Below are 21,564 nucleotides of genomic sequence, written 5' to 3' on the forward strand. Positions count from 1 at the left end.
CCAAAATTAATAAAACAAATAAATAAATATGTATATGGAGACATACTGTAATGACTTGAAGTAAATAATGGAGATTAAAAAACAATTATGCACAAAAAATTCAACAACAAAAAATCATTAACTAAAAGCAGTCTTTTTCCTCACAATTTGTCAACTTTTTTCTTATAAAATTGGGAACAATTTCTCATATTATTTCTGTTTCTGTAATATTGCAATATTTTCTCGTAAAATTAGTACTTTTTCATGTAAAATTATTACTTTTTAATGCGAAATAGTGATATTTGTCACAATATTGCCAATTTTTTCGTTGTTCATGTAAAATGGTGACTTGTCATAATATTGCCAAGTAAAATTCCGATTATTATAACATTGACAAAATTTTAAAGTTTTTTTATAAAATTGTGACTTTTTTCGCGTAAAATTACGACCCTTTTCATAAAATTGCCCAAATTTTAAGCTTTTCTTGTAAAATTGCGACTGTTATTGATTAAAATTCCAACAAAAAACAAACATGAACTAAAAGCAGTCTTTTTCTGACAATGTGTCGACTTTTTTCTTATAAAATTGGGAACACTTTCTCATATTCTGTTTCTGTAATATTGCAATATTTTCTCGTCAAATTATTACTTTTTCATTTAAAATTATGCAAAATGGTGGCATTTGTCATAGAAAATTCTGACTTATCACAATATTGCCAATTTTTTCGTTGTTCTTGTAAAATGGTGACTTGTCATAATTTTGCCAAGTAAAATTCCGATTACTATAATATTGCCCAAATTTTAAAGTTTTCTTATAAAATTGTGACTTTTGTCGAGTAAAATTACGACCCTTTTCATAAAATTGCCCAAATGTTAAGCTTTTCTTGTAAAATTGCGACCATTATTGAGTAAAATTCCAACTTTTATCATAATATTGCACAGATGTTCAGTTTTTCTTGTAAAATTATGACTTGCGTTGAGTAAAATTATGACTTTTATTATAACACTGCCAAAATTCTAAGTTTTTCTTGTGAAATTGTGACCTTTTTCTTTTGAAATTCCAAATAATTTTTCACGTGTGTGTGTTGCGCTCCCATATGATATCCTTGGAAAGACAACACCGTCAGTTGTCATAGAAACAGTGAGAGGAAGTTGAAGAAGGCAGTAGTGTTTGTGTGTGTCTGTGTGTTGATTAATGGTTTCATCGTTACAAATGGCCGCAAGGCGTGTTGAGACCAGAAATGACCTTTGCTCCGGTTGTATGAGAGGTATGTTATTTTCAGGGCCGATACCGATTATTAGTGGTCAAGGAGGCTGATAAGCGATATTTGCAGTAAAGGTGATTTAAAGATGAATATTACATGTCAGTAAACATCTGGACAAGACTTTAAAGTAGCAGTAGACTGAAAAAAAACAAGTTGCAGGTACCGTAAATTCCCGACTATAAGCCGCTACTTTTTTCCTACACTTTGTCCTGTGGCTAATAAATCGGTGCGGGTAATTTATGGATTTTTTTTTTGGCCATCATGTTTTATGGTTGATAGTTTTCAATAAACCCAAGCAGATGACCGAAATGGTGTGTTGTTGCTTGTGCTATGGCAGGTGCTGCGAGTTGAAAATGTACTTCCTTTTTTGCCTCGAACCGAAAGTAAATATCGTCCATAGCGGTTCTTTTCGTGTGGATTCGGTTCAACATGAGAGGTGTGTTGCGACCAGGTGTGCCCAGGTGGTTGTTGCTATGGAGGTGTCAATCTTCACTGCCAGGACCATGTGGGGTAGCTGAAGTCCGGGTCAAGAGGGCTGCAGGTTTCCTGTTTGGGGTGCAGGTGGAGGAATGTTGTTGTGTCGGTGAGGGAGCAGACAGGAAGTGGTCATGAGAGGTCTTGGCCTGGACAGGAAGTCCCTGCTCGTCATTTCGTGTGTGTGTGTGTGTGTGTGTGTGTGTGTGTGTGTGTGTGTGTGTGTGTGTGTGTGTGTGTGTGTGTGTGTGTGTGTGTGTGTGTGTGTGTGTGTGTGTGTGTGTGTGTGTCTCCTTAAAAATGGCCAACTCACAGAACTTATTACTACAAACCCCGTTTCCATATGAGTTGGGAAATTGTGTTAGATGTAAATATAAACGGAATACAATGATTTGCAAATAATTTTCAACCCATATTCAGTTGAATATGCTACAAAGACAACATATTTGATGTTCAAACTGATAAACTTTTTTTTTTTTGCAAATAATCATTAACTTTAGAATTTGATGCCAGCAACACGTGACAAAGAAGTTGGGAAAGGTGGCAATAAATACTGATAAAGTTGAGGAATGCTCATCAAACACTTATTTGGAACATCCCACAGGTGAACAGGCAAATTGGGAACAGGTGGGTGTCATGATTGGGTATAAAAGTAGATTCCATGAAATGCTCAGTCATTCACAAACAAGGATGGGGCGAGGGTCACCACTTTGTCAACAAATGCGTGAGCAAATTGTTGAACAGTTTAAGAAAAACCTTTCTCTCCGGATTGTTATAGGCGCAAAGTTGAAAAGCCAGCATGTGTGATGGTATGGGGGTGTATTAGTGCCCAAGACATGGGTAACTTACACATCTGGGAAGGCGCCATTAATGCTGAAAGGTACATACAGGTTTTGGAGCAACATATGTTGCCATCCAAGCAACGTTACCATGGACGCCCCTGCTTATTTCAGCAAGACAATGCCAAGCCACGTGTTACATCAACGTGGCATCATAGTAAAAGAGTGCGGGTACTAGACTGGCCTGCCTGTAGTCCAGACCTGTCTCCCATTGAAAATGTGTGGCGCATTATGAAGCCTAAAATAGCACAAGGGAGACCCCCGGACTGTTGAACAACTTAAGCTGTAAATCAAGCAAGAATGGGAAATAATTCCACCTGAGAAGCTTCAAAAATGTGTCTCTTCAGTTCCCAAACGTTTACTGAGTTTTGTTAAAAGAAAAGGTGATGTAACACAGTGGTGAACATGCCCTTTCCCAACTACTTTGGCACGTGTTGCAGCCATGAAATTAAAAGTTAATTATTATTTGCTAAAACAAAATTAAAGTTTATGAGTTTGAACATCAAATATCTTGTCTTTGTAGTGCATTCAATTGAATATGGGTTGAAAAGGATTTGCAAATCATTGTATTCTGTTTATATTTTCATCTAACACAATTTTCCAACTCATATGGAAACGGGGTTTGTGTGTGTGTGTGTTGGGTCAAATCTACCTAGCAACAGCGGTCGGTGCTCACAACTACAGAAGTTAAATATTTTTTTTACTTTGTGTGTTTTGCATTCTGAAGTGAGGTTGCAACTCTCTACTCCCATCTAGTGCTAGATTTTTTTTCTTCATCATTCTAGCTATAGTGGAAAGGGGGGCCCTAACAACCTACTAACCAAACGTGGGTCCACACAAAGTAGGCAAGACATGTATTTGTGTGTGTGTGTGTGTGTGTGTGTGTGTGTGTGTGTGTGTGTGTGTGTGTGTGTGTGTGTGTGTGTGTGTGTGTGTGTGTGTGTGTGTGTGTGTGTGTGTGTGTGTGTGTGTGTGTGTGTGTGTGTGTGTGTGTGAAATTCCTCAGCACAGTTTGACTTTAGAGTCTGGATGGAAAGAAAAGTCAGAGCGTTGTGGGCGTGGCCTTCATACAAACATCTTGATACACATAAAATGCTTCCACGGCGAGGTCGCCCTGAGGGGCAGAACCACGAGGGGACCACATGACCATCTGCTGTCTCTTTCCCCTGGCCTTTGACCTCAACCAGCTTCCTGCGCTGCGAGCGGGCAGCTAATCGTAATGCTAGCAAGCCGCTAAGCGGCTAATACACCACTGATACTGAAAATGCAGCGTGTTTACTTGTGTGTGATATCATGTACGATACAAGCAGTCTTGCAGCGTGTTTACTGGTGTGTAATATCATGTGCGATACAAGCAGTCCTGCAGCATATTTACTTGTGTGTGTGATATCATGTGCGATACAAGCGTGTATTTACTTTTGTGTGATATCATGTGCGATACAAGCAGTCCTACATGTTTATTTGTGTGTGTGTGTGATATCATGTGCGATACAAAAAGTCTTGCAGCATGTTTACTTGTGATATCATGTGCGATACAAGCAGTCTTGCAGTTTGTTTACTAGTGTGTGACATCATGTGCGATACAAGCTTGTTTACTCGTGTGTTATATCATGTGCGATACAAGCAGTCTTGCAGCGTGTTTACTTGTGTGTGATAACATGTGATACAAGCAGTCCTGCAGTGTGTTTACTTGTGTATGACATGTGCGATACAAGCAGTCCTGCATCATTTACGTGCGATACAAGCAGTCCTGCGGCATGTTTATGTGTGTGTGTGTGTGTTAATATCATGTGCAATACAAGCAGTCCTGCAGCGTGTTTACTTGTGTGTGTGATATCATGTGCAATACAAGCAGTTCTGCAGTTTACTTGTGTGATATCATGTGTGATACAAGCAGTCTTGCAGTGTGTGATATCATGTGCGATACAAGCAGTCCTGCTGTGTGTTTACTTGTGTGTGATAACACATGTGATACAAGCAGTCCTGCATTGTGTTTACTTGTGTGTGATATCATGTGTGATACAAGCAGTCCTGCATTGTTTACGTGCGATACAAGCAGTCCTGCGGCATGTTTACGTGTGTGTGTCTGTGTGTGTGTGTGTGTGTGATGATATCATGTGCGATACAAGCAGTCCTGCAGCGTGTTTACTTGTGTGTGATATCATGTGCGATACAAGCAGTCTTGCAGCGTGTTTACTTGTGTGATGTGCGATACAAGCAGTCTTGCAGTGTGTGATATCATGTGCGATACAAGCAGTCCTGCAGTGTGTTTACTTGTGTGTGATAACACGTGTGATACAAGCAGTCCTGCATCGTTTACGTGCGATACAAGCAGTCCTGCGGCATGTTTACGTGCGTGTGTGTGTGTGATGATATCATGTGCGATACAAGTAGTCCTGCAGCGTGTTTACTTGTGTGTGATATCATGTGCGATACAAGCAGTTCTGCAGTTTACTTGTGTGTGATATCATGTGCGATACAGCCAGTCCTGCAGAGTGATTACTTTTGCAAAGCTGACAGCCAGTTAACATCTAAAAGTCCTCCAACATGCACACCATCTCAGTCAAGCCATCCTGGGTGCTAGCAGCTACACAACAGCTAAGCACACAATAGCACACAAGCTAGACAAAAAGGTAATAGTCATTGAACAATAAAACGGCACATTAAACATGAATAATTGTTACTTCCGCATACAAAGTCTGCAAGACAGAAACGTATTTAAAGTGTCCAGTAACAAACGTGTCCGCATCATTGAGCAATTACCACCCCACTTCAACTTAAAGACAGCGCAAGTCCATTCCAGTCGGTTAAAAATAAATAGGCTGGTGTTTTTCATAGCCACACTTTCTCAAAGGATCCTGACGTTTGTATTTGTTATGATGCTAGCATGTTAGCATCCTCGTTATCACCAGGCAACACAGGAGGAACGCTACTGACTGAACTTGTGCTAAAATAGCGCGGAGCTCGGCGGTCAATGATTGGTGAAGACATGAACTTTAGCCTGAGCAGATCTGTCAAACATCTACTCGTCCCCGCTCCCTTGTGTCCCGTCCACTCAAACGTCGACGTGATGCTCAAACAGGAAGTGGCGGCAGGCTCGGACAGGAAGAAGACGCACGCAGCGAGCTAATTTTAGAGCGCCAACATTGTCAGGATGTTTGGCGGAGGAAGCGTCCGCCCGTTTCCTCTTTCCGCTCCGCGGGGATGACTTTGATCCCGCCCCCACAGCGCTGTCACGCCTCACTTTGGTAGAGAGAACCATAGACATCCTCTAAGCAGACGCAGCATGGAGCACTACCGCATACTGGCGCTGACGAGACGTGGGGCCGCCATCTTGGAGTGGTGATCCGCTCCACTCAGTGCAATTCATTTGGCAGGAGCGATGAACTGTCAGCGCATTTAATTCATCTTACCTCACTGAATACCACTGATTTTCACACGCTTTTTTTTGTCATACGTGTAGCTACGATAAAGGACACATGTTTTGGCGTGTTTTATTATTCATAGTTTGCTTAACAGTAATAGAATATTCTTATATGCTATGTGTCAGTGTTTTTCAGTGTGCCGTGGGAGATTATCTAATTTCACATATTTGGGTTAAAAACATTTTTTGCAAACCAGTAATTATAGTCTGCAAATGATGTGTTGTTGTTGTTGAGTGTCGGTGCTGTCTAGAGCTCCGCAGAGTAACCGTGTAATACTCTTCCATATCAGTAGGTGGCAGCCGGTAGCTAATTGCTTTGTAAATGCAGGTAAAAAGGTGTCTTATGCTTAAACCAAAAACAAACAAAAGGTGAGCGCCCTTAAGAAAAGGCAATGAAGCTTAGGGAAGGCTATGCAGAACGAAACTAAAACTGAACTGGCTACAAAGTAAACAAAAACAGAATGCTGGACGACAGCAAAAACTTACTCTGGAGCAAACCAGTAATTATAGTCCACATTGTACATACGAACATGACATGACAGTCAACAATGTCCCCACAAAGAAGGATGGTAAATATGGTAATAGAATATTCTTATGCTATAAGTCAGTGTTTTTCAACCACTGTGCCGCAGTACACTAGTGTGCCGTGAGATACAGTCTGGTGTGCCGTGGGAGATTATCTAATTTCACATATTTGGGTTGAAAACATGTTTTTGCAAACCAGTAATTATAGTCTGCAATTGATGTGTTGTTGTTGAGTGGTCGGTGCTGTCTAGAGCTCGGCAGAGTAACCGTGTAATACTCTTCCATATCAGTAGGTGGCAGCCGGTAGCTAATTGCTTTGTAGATGCAGGTAAAAAGGTGTCTTATGCTTAAACCAAAAATAAACAAAAGGTGAGTGCCCTTAAGAAAAGGCATTGAAGCTTAGGGAAGGCTATGCAGGATGAAGCTAAAACTGAACTGGCTGCAAAGTAAACAAAAACAGAATGCTGGACGACGGCAAAAACTTACTCTGGAGCAAAGATGGCGTCCACAATGTACATACGAACATGACATGACAGTCAACAATGTCCCCACAAAGAAGGATGGCAAGTATGGTAATAGAATATTCTTATGCTATAAGTCAGTGTTTTTCAACCACTGCGCCGCGGCACACTAGTGGGCCGTGAGATACAGTCTGGTGTGCCGTGGGAGATTATCTAATTTCACATATTTGGGTTGAAACATTTTTTTTGCAAACCAGTAATTATAGTCTGCAAATGTGTTGTTGTTGAGTGTCTGTGCTGTCTAGAGCTCTGCAGAGTAACCGTGTAATACTCTTCCATATCAGTAGGTGGCAGCCGGTAGCTAATTGATTTGTAAATGCAGGTAGAAAGGTGTCTTATGCTTAAACCAAAAATAAACAAAAGGTGAGCGCCCTTAAGAAAAGGCATTGAAGCTTAGGGAAGGCTATGCAGGATGAAGCTAAAACTGAACTGGCTGCAAAGTAAACAAAAACAGAATGCTGGACGACGGCAAAAACTTACTCTGGAGCAAAGACGGCGTCCACAATGTACATACGAACATGACATGACAGTCAACAATGTCCCCACAAAGAAGGATGGCAAGTATGGTAATAGAATATTCTTATGCTATAAGTCAGTGTTTTTCAACCACTGCGCCGCGGCACACTAGTGGGCCGTGAGATACAGTCTAGTGTGCCGTGGGAGATTATCTAATTTCACATATTTGGGTTGAAACATTTTTTTTGCAAACCAGTAATTATAGTCTGCAAATGTGTTGTTGTTGAGTGTCGGTGCTGTCTAGAGCTCGGCAGAGTAACCGTGTAATACTCTTCCATATCAGTAGGTGGCAGCCGGTAGCTAATTGCTTTGTAAATGCAGGTAGAAAGGTGTCTTATGCTTAAACCAAAAATAAACAAAAGGTGAGTGCCCTTAAGAAAAGGCATTGAAGCTTAGGGAAGGCTATGCAGGACGAAGCTAAAACTGAACTGGCTGCAAAGTAAACAAAAACAGAATGCTGGACGACCGCAAAAACTTACTGCGGAGCAAAGACGGCGTCCGCAATGTATGTCCGAACATGACATGACAATCAACAACTAGAGATGTCCAATATTATCGGCCAATAAATGCTTTAAAATGTAATATCGGAAATTATCGGTATCGGTTTAAAAAAGTAAAATGTATGACTTTTTAAAACGCCGCTGTACGGAGTGGTACACGGACGTAGGGAGAATAAACCTTAAACGCACTATGTATGCCTTGCACACACACAAGTGAATGCAAGGCATACAGTACTTGGTCAACAGCCATACAGGTCACACTGAGGGTGGCCGTATAAACAACTTTAACACTGTTACAAATATGCGCCACACTGTGAACCCACACCAAACAAGAATGACAAACACATTTCAGGAGAACATCCGCACCGTAACACAACATAAACACAACAGAACAAATACCCAGAACCCCTTGCAGCACTAACTCGTCTCTTATATTAGCATGCTAATGTTTTATGCTAGCTCTTTAGCTAATTTTGTATGTTTATACCTAAAAATCATACATTTTGATACTTGGCGCCATTTTAGAATTATGCTAACGTCTCTTGTATTAGCATGCTAACGTTTTATGCTGGCCTTTTAGCTCATTTTCTATGTTTATACCTAAAAATCATACATTTTGATACTTGGTGCCATTTTAGAAGTATGCTAATGTTATTTTGTAGGTTCATACCTAAAAATCATGACTTCTGATGCTTGATACCATCTTGGAAGTATGCTAACGTCTCTTATATTAGCATGCGAACATTTAATGCTAGCTTTTTAGCTAATTTTTATGTTCATACCTAAAAATCATACATTTTGATACTTGGAGCCATTTTTGAATTATGCTAACATCTCTTGTATTAGCATGCTAACGTTTTATGCTAGCCCTTTAGCTAATGTTGTATGTTTATACCTAAAAATCATAGATTTTGATACTTGGAGCCATTTTAGAATTATGCTAACGTCTCTTGCTAGCCCTTTAGCTAATTTTGTAGGTTCATACCTAAAATTCATACATTTTGATACTTAGCGCTATCTTAGAAGTACGATAACTTGCACTTTGTCATCATGCTAACGTTAGCATGCTTTATGCTAGCTTTTTTTTGGCGAAATGTGTATGTTTATACCTAAAAACCTTGGATTTGGATACATGGCGCCATCTTAGAAGTATGCTGGTCTAAATAGATATATATTTATATATTAGGGCTAGGAAACTTTGGGCAACCACTTGTTTTGATTCGATTCTTGGGTGTAGCGATTTGATTCAGAATCGGCGCTCAATTCAAAATCAATATTGGATGGATTAAGAATCATTATATAAATATATTTGTTATTAATATATTGTATGTCTAAGCCTTTCTTCTTTAGCATGAACTCTCTCTCCCTGTTTGACTTTCTCCCCGGGCCCCTCCCTCTTATGCTAATGAGGCAGCGACAGCAGGGTTTTGATTGGCTGTCCCGGGGAGCAGCCTCTCCCGCTGCCAGGCCCCTCCCCCCCTGGCTGCAGGGAAGGTGTTTTCAGTGTGCGAGCGTCCCGCTGGAGGACAAACGCTTTCCGCTCTCGTCCGCCTTTTCCTCGGATTCTCTCCCTTCTGCTCCGCTCCGGTCCCGCCCGGTCCAGGTCTTGCCCGGTCCCTGCACACATGGATGCTCTCCCAGCCGACGGCAGCAGCACGCCGCCTTCTTTGCCGCGGTGCGTCTGCTGAGTCGGTGCGTCTGCTGAGTCGGCGCTTCTGCGTCCAGACGAGGTTCTCGCCGGGTCCTGCCTGAATCCTGACCTGGGTCTGGACTCCTCCATGCCTGATCTTTTCTAGAACTTTCACCATGGAGCTTCAGAGCGCCAGCGGCTCTCTCCCCGGTCCGCTCTCCCCGGGCCACCTCTCCCCGACTTTGGACTACCCCTCTCCCAGTCCCGTGCGGGGGTCCAGTCCGGGCCCCGGCTTCTCGGGCCAGGCGGCCTTCAACTACAACCAGCTGGAGGGTCGCTTCAAACAGCTCCAAGGTAAGAAGCCATGTTTGCTTTCCTCTGTTTTCCTGGAAGACGCCGCAGGACGTCCTCAGAACCGCTCATGGAATGTTCTGGTCCTGGTCCAAACCTGCTTTCTTCAGGAACACTGCGAGAGGCAGACGAGGTTCTGGTTCTGGTCGTGTTGGCCGTCACACAATGAATGAGTCACCATCAGGAAGTGGGTGGGCGGGGTCTTGACTTTTCCCACTTTTACAGTTTTTGGAGGATCCTCCATCAGGACTTTTCAAATATTGAACCATCTGAAGGGAAAGTTTGTGGGAGTTCTTGCTCGCCCACTAGTGCGACTCTGCTGCTAATCATCCACTTGAGCAGGAAGTCCCATGTGAGGACAAGGTCGGCATTAGGGCGAGTCCTGGGACTTTTTTCCGGAACAGGGGCCCCCAATCTTTTGGCCCCGGGGGCCGCAGACCGACGGATAATAGGACGCTAGTTTTCACCTTCAAAACAGTACAATATATACATTTTTTTGGTAGAAATGTCTTGTGAATGCTGAAGAGCCAAAGCCCAAATGAAATGCTAACAGTTAGCACGCTAGCCATATAAAATATGAGCAAAATTTGCTAAAAAAAAAAAGAATCTAACTTGCTAACAGTTAACAATAGCATGCTTAAAGTTAGCACTAATGAAATGGCAAAATATGACACTGCGGTGTATACCTGTTAAATTATCTCCAAAAGCGAGCATGCTAATGTTAGCATGCTAAAAGGTTAACATGCGTCAAGCACCAAAACATATTACTGAGGTGTGTGCCTGAAACATTTCTTTAAAAAGCCAGCATGCTAACTTTAGCATGCATCAAGTAGGAAAATATGATTGTGTATACATACAAAATGTGTTTGATAAAAAATGCTAGCATGTTAATGTTAGCATGCTAAAATGTTCACCGTAACATGCGTCAAGCACCAAAATATATTACTCTGAGGTGTGTACCTGAAACATTTCTTTAAAATGCTAGCATGATAACTTTAGCATGCATCAAGTAGGAAAATACGATTGTGTATGCATACAAAATTAGTTTGAAAATAAAATGCTAGCATGTTAACGTTAGCATGCTAAAATGCTCACCGTAACATGCGTCAAGCACCAAAATATATTACTCTGTGTGTGTCAGAAACATTTCTTTAAAATGCTAGCATGCTAACATTAGCATGCATCAAGTAGGAAAATATGATTGTGTATGCATACAAAATGAGTTTGAAAAAAAATGCTAGCATGTTAACATTAGCATGCATCAAGCACCTAAATATATTACTCTGAGGTGTGTGCCTGAAACATTTCTTTAAAATGTTAGCATGTTAACGTTAGCATGTTAAAATGTTAATAACATGCGTCAAGTACCAAAATATATTACTGAGGTGTGTGCCTGAAACATTTCTTTAAAATGCTAGCATGCTAACGTTAGCATGCATTAAGGAGGAAAATTACTTTGGAAAAAAAAAAATGCTAGCATGTTAACGTTAGCATGCTAAAATGTTCACCGTAACATGCGTCAAACGCCGAAATATATTACTCTGAGGTGTGTGCCTGAAACATTTCTTTGAAATGCTAGTCTGCTAACGTTAGCATGCATCAAGTAGGAAAATATGATTGCGTACACATACAAAATTAGTTTAAAAAAAAAATGCTAGCATGCTAAAATATTCACCGTAACATGCGTCAACACTAAAATATACTGTATTACGGTGTGTGCCTGAAAAAAATATTTAAAATGCTATCATGCTAACGTTAACATGCATCAAGTAGGACAATATGATTGAGGTGTATACAAATTAGTGTGGAAAAAAAGCTAGCATGCTAAGCTAAAACGTTCACCGCAACATGTGTCAAGCACCAAAATATATTACTCTGAGGTGTGTGCCTGACACGTTTCTTTAAAATTTAAAATGCTAGCATGCTAATGTTAGGCTGCTAAAATGTTCACCGTAATATGCGTCAAGCACCAAAATATGAGCAAAATTAGCTTAAAAAAATCTAGAATGCTAACAGTTAACGATAGAATGCTTAAAGTTAGCATTAATGAAATACCAAAATATATGACACTGCGGCATATACCTGTTAAATTATCTCCCAAACTGAGCATGCTAATGTTAGCATGCTAAAACGTTAACATGCGTCAAGTACCAAAATATATTACTGAGGTGTGCCTGAAACATTTCTTTAAAATGCTAGCATGCTAAGCTAAAATGTTCACCTTAACATGCGTCAAGCACCAAAATATATTACTTTGAGGTGTGTGCCTGACACATTTTTTAAAATGCTAGCATGCTAACGTTAGCATACATCAAGAAGGAAATTATGATTGATTATGATTTTATACAAATTAGTTTGAAAACAAAAGCTAGCATGCTATCGTTAGCATGCTAAAATGTTAATAACATGCATCAAGTACCAAAACATATTACTTTGAGGTGTGTGCCTGAAACATTTCTTTAAAATGCTAGCATGCTAACATTAGCATGCATCAAGTAGGAAAATATGATTGAGGTGTATACATACAAATTAGTTTGAAAAAAAAGCTAGCATGCTAAGCTAAAATGTTAGCTGCAACATTCATCAAGCACCAAAATATATTTCTCTGAGGTGTGTGCCTGAAATGTTTTTTTAAAATGCTAGCATGCTAACGTTAGCATGCATCAAGTTGGAAAATATGATTGAGGTGTATACATACAAATTAGCAGGTGCTGGAGTGTCCTTCCATTTAGTGCTTTCAACTGGAAGTCAGTTTTACAATACAACTAAAACAATTCAACTAGAAGTCAGTTTTACAATATACTTAAAACAATTCAACTGGAAGTCAGTTTTACAATATACCTAAAACAATTCGTACTAAAGAGTCCTATGTGTGATAACGCTAGCATGCTTTTTGCTAGCTTTTTAGCGAAATGTGTATGTTTATACCTAAAAACCATGGATTTGGATACATGGAGCCATTTTAGAAGTATGCTAACGTCTCTTATATTAGCATGCTGTTGTTTTATGCTAGCTGTTCAGTTAATTTTGTATCTTTACACCTAAAAATAGTGCGTTTTATCACTTAGCGCTATCTTAGCTGTATGATAACCAAAAATAAATAAAAAGTTGATAGTAATAAAATGAATAATAACACAAAATTGGTCTTGAATATAATTATGTTAGCTTTATTACATGCACATTTGCCAACCCATCACCACAAGTAGATTGCAGTCATGTGGGAAACACTATAATCAATCCAATGGCGATCAATAAATGCTAACATTGTTGTATTTTTTTAATATAACAAATAAATATATAATCAATCAAAACAACTACTTTGCAGACCCCTGCTGTGAGTGAAGATTGGTACAATAAAACACAGTAATTACTAAGTACTTGCAGTAAATACTACCTTTAATGACTCATCGATTGATTGGCCGCTCGGAGGCGTTGACCCCGCCTCCCTCCTCGTTGGCAGGAGTCTCGTAAAAACACACAGACGCACAAAAACAAGACCATCATGCATCTGTTCCCCCTCCTCCCCTACGCTGTTGTCCCTGCAGACAGCCAATCAGGGCGCACCTGACTGCTCAGGGAGTCCCCGGGCTGTTAACGGAGGGGGCGGGGCTTGTCTAACGTGATCAGGACAGCCTGTGGCCTCGTCTTCCTCCTCATCAATGTTTCATCCTCGCCCTTTTTCTGGAATTACAGAAGGCCGTCTCGTCCTCACGCCTTAAAGGGGAAGTGCACTTTTTTTTTTGGAATGTTGTCTATCACTCACAATCCTTATGTAAGACAAGAGCACACATGTTTTTTTTATGCATTCTAACTCGTAAACAACCGCTAGCAAGAGTCAGCCAACAATGGAGTCGATGGAAGTCGCTCTATCCCGCCTATAAAGGGCTCGAAACAACATCTAAACACCTCCATCAAGCTTTTATATACATGATGTAAGTATATTTGTAATGTAGTAACATTCATAATAATATGTAATATATATACATGATGTAAGTATATATGTAATGTAGTAATATTCATAATAACATGTAATATATACATGATATAAGTATATATGTAATGTAGTATCATTCATAACAACATGTAATACATACATGATGTAAGTATATATGTAATGTAGTAACATTCATAATATGTAATATATACATGATGTAAATATGTATGTAATGTAGTAACATTCATAATAACATGTAATGTATACATGATGTAAGTATATACGTATGTAATGTAGTAACATTCATAATAACATGTAATATATACATGATGTAAGTATATACGTATGTAATGTAGCAACATTCATAATAACATGTAATATATACATGATGTAAGTATATATGTAATGTAGTAACATTCATAACATGTTATATATACATGATGTAAGTATATATGTAATGTAGTAACATTCATAACATGTAATATATACATAATGTAAGTATATATGTCATGTAGTAACATTCATAATAACATGTAATATATACATGATGTAAATATATATGTAATGTAGTAATATTTATAATATGTAATATATACATGATGTAAGTATATATGTAATGTAGTTACATTCATAATAATATGTAATATATACATGATGTACATATATATGTAATGTAGTTACATTCATAATATGTAATATATACATGATGTACGTATATATGTAATGTAACATTTATAATAACATGTAATATATACATGATGTAAGTATATATGTAATGTAGTAACATTTATAATAACATGTAATATATACATGATGTAAGTATATATGTCGTGTAGTAACATTCATAATAACATGTAATATATACATGATGTAAGTATATATGTAATGTAGTATCATTCATAACAACATGTAATATATACATGATGTAAGTATATATGTAATGTAGTATCATTCATAACAACATGTAATATATACATGATGTAAGTATATATGTAATGTAGTAACATTTATAATATGTAATATATACATGATGTAAGTATATATGTAATGTAGTAACATTTATAATATGTAATATATATGTCACATGGGGGGGTCGCAGCTGGCTGCGGGGTTGTTCTTCCACTGCAAAAACGGCTCCGGACGACAGCGTGAAGGTGAGCTTGGATTTATTCAACATAAATCACTCAAACTACCATCAAAAAAGCAAACAATAAAGCAAAAAGGCAAGCGTGCCAAAAACACAAATGAAGCTGCTACTGAGCAGAAGCTATGACGTGGACTATGAAAACTTACTTGTTCAGCAAGGGACATGAACCGATGTGACAAAGACAATGAACGCAGAACGAGTGAACAGAAAGAAAGACTTGAATAACAGACTTGATTAACAACAGGTGCGTGACTCAAAACGTGAAACAGGTGCGTGACATGACAGGTTAAAACTAATGGGTGACCATGGAAACCAAACCAAACAAGGAAGTGGAACCAGGAACTAAAAAGAGTCCAAAAAACAAACACATGGCCAAAACAAAAACATGAACAGACATGACAATATACATGATGTAAGTATATATGTAATGTAGTATCATTCATAACAACATGTAATATATACATGATGTAAGTATATATGTAATGTAGTAACATTCATAACAACATGTAATATATACATGATGTAAGTATATATGTCATGTAGTAACATTCATAATAACATGTAATATATACTGTATATGTAATGTAGTAATATTTATAATAACATGTAATATATACATGATGTAAGTATATATGTAATGTAGTAACATTTATAATAACATGTAATATATACATGATGTAAGTATATATGTAATGTAGTAACATTTATAATAATATGTAATATATACATGATGTAAGTATATATGTCGTGTAGTAACATTCATAACAACATGTAATATATACATGATGTAAGTATATATGTCGTGTAGTAACATTCATAATAACATGTAATATATACATGATGTACGTATATATGTAGTATCTAGTAACATTCATAATAACATGTAACATATACATGATGTAAATATATATGTAATGTGCACAAAAAAAGTACAGGTATTTTTCAGTCAGTTTAGTACCTTTTTTTAATCATTAGTATTGCAGTAGTTTATTAGTACCGTATACTGTACAAGCCTAACACACATAGATGTCTTTTAATGACACATGCTGATGTTCCAGTAATTACAGTAGCCTCCTCCAGGAAGACGAGAGCGCCGTCTCGCACCAACTCTCATGAAATCTCATCTGCAACGCTCCAAGCAGACATTCCCGCGCGTTAACTCGTTAAAGACCAAGAATGGCCTGATTGTTGCCAGCTCGGGACCAAGGTGACACGAGGAAGTGATGGAGGACGCCGTCTGTCTGGGGCCGTGTGTGTGTGTGTGTGTGTGTGTGTGTGTGTGTGTGTGTGTGTGTGTGTGTGTGTGTGTGTGTGTGTGTGTGTGTGTGTGTGTGTGTGTGTGTGTGTGTGTGTGTGTGTGTGTGTGTGTGTGTGTGTGTGTGTGTGTGTGTGTGTGTGTGTGTGTGTGTGTGCGTGCGCGCGCACTGTAGGATGAAAGAGGTCTTTGATGGAAGTCGCCCACTGAGCACGCTCCCAACAGCACAAAGAGGGCGGGGCATGTGATCTGAGACTTAGAAAAACATCAGAAAGTGAAAGTTTCAACACTGAAGTGTGTGCGTGCGTGTGTGTGTGTGTGTGTGTGGGTGTCCAGATGCTTTCTTGGGGGGCTTTCCTGTGCTGGTGTGAATGTTAGACGCCGTAAAAGTTGATGAATAATTGAAAAGAAAAGAAAAAGCTGATAAAGGTCACCAAGGTTCACTCTTCGATCTGATTGGCCGCTGCCGCCTCATGTGACGCGTCGGCTTGTCACATACAGGCGACAACCCGACACTCTGACCGAGGCCTCAGGTTGTCACGGAGACGCGAAAAAACAACTCGTACTGTGGCTGCGGACAGCAGAGCGACCCACGCCATGTTTGACCAACTGTATTATTTTTTGACACTCAAAACACCCAAAATATGAAGAAAAAATTAAAAATGTTCAAGAATAGTTGTTTTTATGCCTTTATTTTGGGTTTTGTTAGTGTTGTTCGGTGTTTTGTGTTAGTTCCTGTCCTGTGCTTTTATTTTGGCGGCTCTTTCGGTTTTGTTGCTGTTTTTCCCCCTGGCTGCTTCACTTCTGTCTTTTTGGGGACGGCGTGGCGCGGTTGGGAGAGTGGCCGTGCCAGCAACCTGAGGGTTCCTGGTTCGATCCCCACCTTCTACCAACCTCGTCACGTCCGTCGTGTCCTTGAGCAAGACACTTCACCCTTGCTCCTGATGGGTGGTGGTTAGGGCCTTGCATGGCAGCTCCCGCCATCAGTGTGTGAATGTGTGAACGTGGGAATAGTGTCAAAGCACTTTGAGTACCTTGAAGGTAGAAAAGCGCTATACAAGTATAACCCATTTACCATTTTGGGCACTATAGCCGTGCCAGCAACTTGAGGGTTCCCGGTTCGATCCTCACTTCCGCCATCCTAGTCACTTCCGTTGTGTCCTTGGGCAAGACACTTTACCCACCGGCTCCCAGTGCCACCCACACTGGTTTAAATGTAACTTAGATATTGGGTTTCACTATGTAATAGTGCTTTGAGTCACTAGAGAAAAGCGCTATATAAATATATTTCACTAATTCACTATATGAAGTATTATCGTTTCACTGGACTACAGAGGAGCCTTTTTGATGCTGAGCCTAATAATACGCTCTACTTTGTGGACGGCGTCTGCTCATGCTTGCCAACCTTGAGACCTCTGAATTCGGGAGTTGGGGGGGGGGGGGGTTTGGTGGTAGCAGGGGGTGTATATTGTAGCGTCCCGGAAGAGTTAATGCTGCAAGGGATTCTGGGTATTTGTTCTGTTGTGTTTGTTGTGTTACGGTGCGGATGTTCTCCCGAAATGTGTTTGTCAATCTTGTTTGGTGTGGGTTCACAGTGTGGCGCATATTTGTAACAGTGTTAAAGTTGTTTATACGGCTACCCTCAGTGTGACCTGTATGGCTGTTGACCAAGTATGCATTGCATTCACGTGTGTGAGTGTAAAAGCCGCATATATTATGTGACTGAGCCGGCCTTTAAGTATGCGTCTGCTCCACATTTCTTGTGAGGGCTTTGCTGGGTTTCAGCAGTTTTGTTTTGTTTTATTTTTATTCCTAGTCTGTCCGGGAAGAGCACTTCTCGTTGCTCTCGCGTTTTAATTTGTTTATCAATAAATAAACCTGTTGTTTTGTCAACGCTTGACAATAATGACAGTTTTACAAAACAGTGTGAAATACATAAAAACAGTTTCTTCCTAGGCTGATGAATTAATCTGTCAGTCAATGCACTAACTCATGGTCACGTCATCGTCCTTTTTGCCTTTGCTCTATTCACCGCTACACTATTATTTATTAGCCTTGCACATAATACTTATTTAAAGGCCTACTGAAAGCCACTACTACCGACCACGCAGTCTGATAGTTTATATATCAATGATGAAATCTTAACATTATAACACATGCCAATACGGCCGGGTTAACTTATAAAGTGACATTTTAAATTTGCCGCTAAACTTCCGGTTCGAAACGCCTCTGAGGATGACGTATGCGTGTGACGTAGCCCGGCGAACACGGGTATGCCTTCCACATTGAAGCCGATACGAAAAAGCTCTGTTTTCATTTCATAATTCCACAGTATTCTGGACATCTGTGTTCGTGAATCTGTTTCAATCATGTTCATTGCATTATGGAGAAGGAAGCCGAGCAAGCAAAGAAGAAAGTTGTCGGTGCGAAATGGACGTATTTTTCGATCGTAGTCAGCCACAACAGTACACAGCCGGCGCTTCTTTGTTTACATTCCCGAAAGATGCAGTCAAGATGGAAGAACTCGGATAACAGAGACTCTAACCAGGAGGACTTTTGATTTGGATACACAGACGCCTGTAGAGAACTGGGACAACACAGACTCTTACCAGGATTACTTTGATTTGGATGACAAAGACGCAGACGTGCTACTGTGAGTATGCAGCTTTGGCTTTTTTTTGCGTATGTACGTAACTTTTTTAAAATATATAAGCTTTATGAACCTTGGGTTAGGTGAACGGTCTTTTGGGCTGAGTGATTGTGTGTGTTGATCATGTGTTTGAATTGTATTGGCGTGTTCTATGGAGCTAGGAGCTAGCAGAGGAGCTAGGAGCTAGCATAACACGTACCGTACGTGCGCGTCACGTACGTAACTTTTTAAAAATATATAAGCTTTATGAACCTTGGGTTAGGTGAACGGTCTTTTGGGCTGAGTGATTGTGTGTGTTGATCAGGTGTTTGAATTGTATTGGCGTGTTCTATGGAGCTAGGAGCTAGCAGAGGAGCTAGGAGCTAGCATAACAAACACGCAGGTGTTATTATGCAGCATTAATTTGTGGCATATTAAATATAAGCCTGGTTGTGTTGTGGCTAATAGAGTATATATATGTCTTGTGTTTATTTACTGTTGTAGTCATTCCCAGCTGAATATCAGGTACCGTGAGTATGCAGCCTTGGCTGCTAAACATTCGATAACTTGACCGTATGTGCGCGTCACGTACGTAACTTTTTAAAAATATATAAGCTTTATGAACCTTGGGTTAGGTAAACGGTCTTTTGGGCTGAGTGATTGTGTGTGTTGATCAGGTGTTTGAATTGTATTGGCGTGTTCTATGGAGCTAGGAGCTAGCAGAGGAGCTAGGAGCTAGCATAACAAACACGCAGGTGTTTTTATGCAGGATTAATTTGTGGCATATTAAATATAAGCCTGGTTGTGTTGTGGCTAATAGAGTATATATATGTCTTGTGTTTATTTACTGTTGTAGTCATTCCCAGCTGAATATCAGGTCACCCCCGGCTCTCACAGCATCTTCCCTATCTGAATAGCTTCAACTCCCCACTAGTCCTTCACTTGCACTTTACTCATCCACAAATCTTTCATCCTCGCTCAAATTAATGGGGAAATTGTCGCTTTCTCGGTCCGAATCTCTCTCACTTCATGCGGCCATCATTGTAAACAATAGGGAACTTTGCGTATATGTTCAACTGACTACGTCACGCTACTTCCGGTAGGTGCAAGCCTTTTTTTTATCAGATACCAAAAGTTGCAATCTTTATCGTCGTTGTTCTATACTAAATCCTTTCAGCAAAAATATGGCAATATCGCGAAATGATCAAGTATGACACATAGAATAGATCTGCTATCCCCGTTTAAATAAAAAAAATTCATTTCAGTAGGCCTTTAAGTACTTGTTTTTGTCTTAACTACTGTGTCCCACAACTATATAATAATATCCCACAACCATATAATAATAATAATAATAGATTTTATTTGTAAAAAGGCACTTTACATTGAGCAAACAACCTCAAAGTGATACAGTGTATTAAAAATAATAATAATAATAATAAAAAGATAATAAAACATCAAATAAAAACTAGAACAGCCTAATAGCTAGAACTAGTATGCATATATCTATAAAAAAGGCTATATAAGCCATAAACACTAATTTCTAGAAGAAAAAAAATATTCCATGTATTAGCCGGACTGGACTATAAGCCACAGATGTATACCATTATAAAAAAAAAATGTTATAAATGTTTATTTACATTCCTTAATTGTTTCCAAACGGTGTCTGTAACACGGCAGTAAAACGGCAGATCACACAAAACAAAAGTCATCGTCATTTTCATCAACAACCTATTTTCCCATAACTTTTTTCTAGACTATATAAGCCACACCCACCACATTATAGAAGAAAAAAATTATTTCTGTATATTAGCCACACCGGTCTATAAGCTGCAGATATATATGTTGCAAAATGAGTTATTTACACAGAAATATTTAGTAAATGTTTATTTACATACCTTAATTGTGTCTGTACCACGGCAGTAAAACGGAAGATCACACAAAACGGAAGTAATCGTCATGGACCCACTAGCTGCGCAAGCTAGTTCTCCAATCAGCTAAACAGACTCAATAACTCCACGGTGATGTTTTGGTGAATTTACTGAGGAATTTGTGAAACTGAAACAACACAAAAAGAATGCCATTGTAGGTTAATAACACTAACACAGACACACGTAAACCTGTTAGCGTATTAGCTAATGCTAACGACGCCAGCTTGATTACATTACGATGGCACATGCAAATATGCATGAAAACACTCCTACAGACATCACACATGGGACGCTTTAGTAAATAAGAATTGTTTTAGTTGTATTGTAAAACTTACAAACGTTTGGAGTGATTGCATGAAAAATCCATGCGAGTAGAAACGCTATAGATGGCTGGAAGACGGAACGACACTTGTACTTCCGGTTCAAAGCTGTAAACAGAAGGGCGATGCAGCACCTGCAACGAGCGAACTCATCCAAAAGATGGCGCCATAGCACAAACAATAACACACGTTTTCAGTGTGTTTACTTGTTTTAGTTTTTTTTTTTTTTCAAACTATTTGCATTATGGCCGCCAACAAAGAAAAATCCATGAATTAGCCACAGTGTTTTATAAACTGCAGGGTTCATTACACATCCCAGAGTAATCCG

At 39.3% G+C, this 21,564-nt stretch overlaps 1 protein-coding gene across 3 annotated transcripts in view; it reads left to right on the forward strand.

Annotated features, from left to right (window-relative positions):
- The window catches only part of LOC133657755 (spectrin beta chain, non-erythrocytic 1-like), a 126,143-nt gene that overhangs the window by 38,399 nt on the left and 66,180 nt on the right, over window positions 1-21,564 (forward strand). Inside the window, exon 1 of one of the 3 annotated variants that reach the window (XM_062059429.1) lies at window positions 9,558-10,026. The exons of the other annotated variants lie outside the window; for them this stretch is intronic. Coding sequence (XP_061915413.1) covers window positions 9,849-10,026 — 178 coding nt within the window. The 5' untranslated portion in view covers window positions 9,558-9,848. Of the gene's footprint in view, window positions 1-9,557; window positions 10,027-21,564 lie in introns of those variants that run through there. 3 annotated transcript variants of the gene reach the window in all.

The sequence above is a fragment of the Entelurus aequoreus genome, linkage group LG09 (genome assembly GCF_033978785.1).
Source record: "Entelurus aequoreus isolate RoL-2023_Sb linkage group LG09, RoL_Eaeq_v1.1, whole genome shotgun sequence".
In the NCBI taxonomy this organism is placed as follows: domain Eukaryota; kingdom Metazoa; phylum Chordata; class Actinopteri; order Syngnathiformes; family Syngnathidae; genus Entelurus; species Entelurus aequoreus.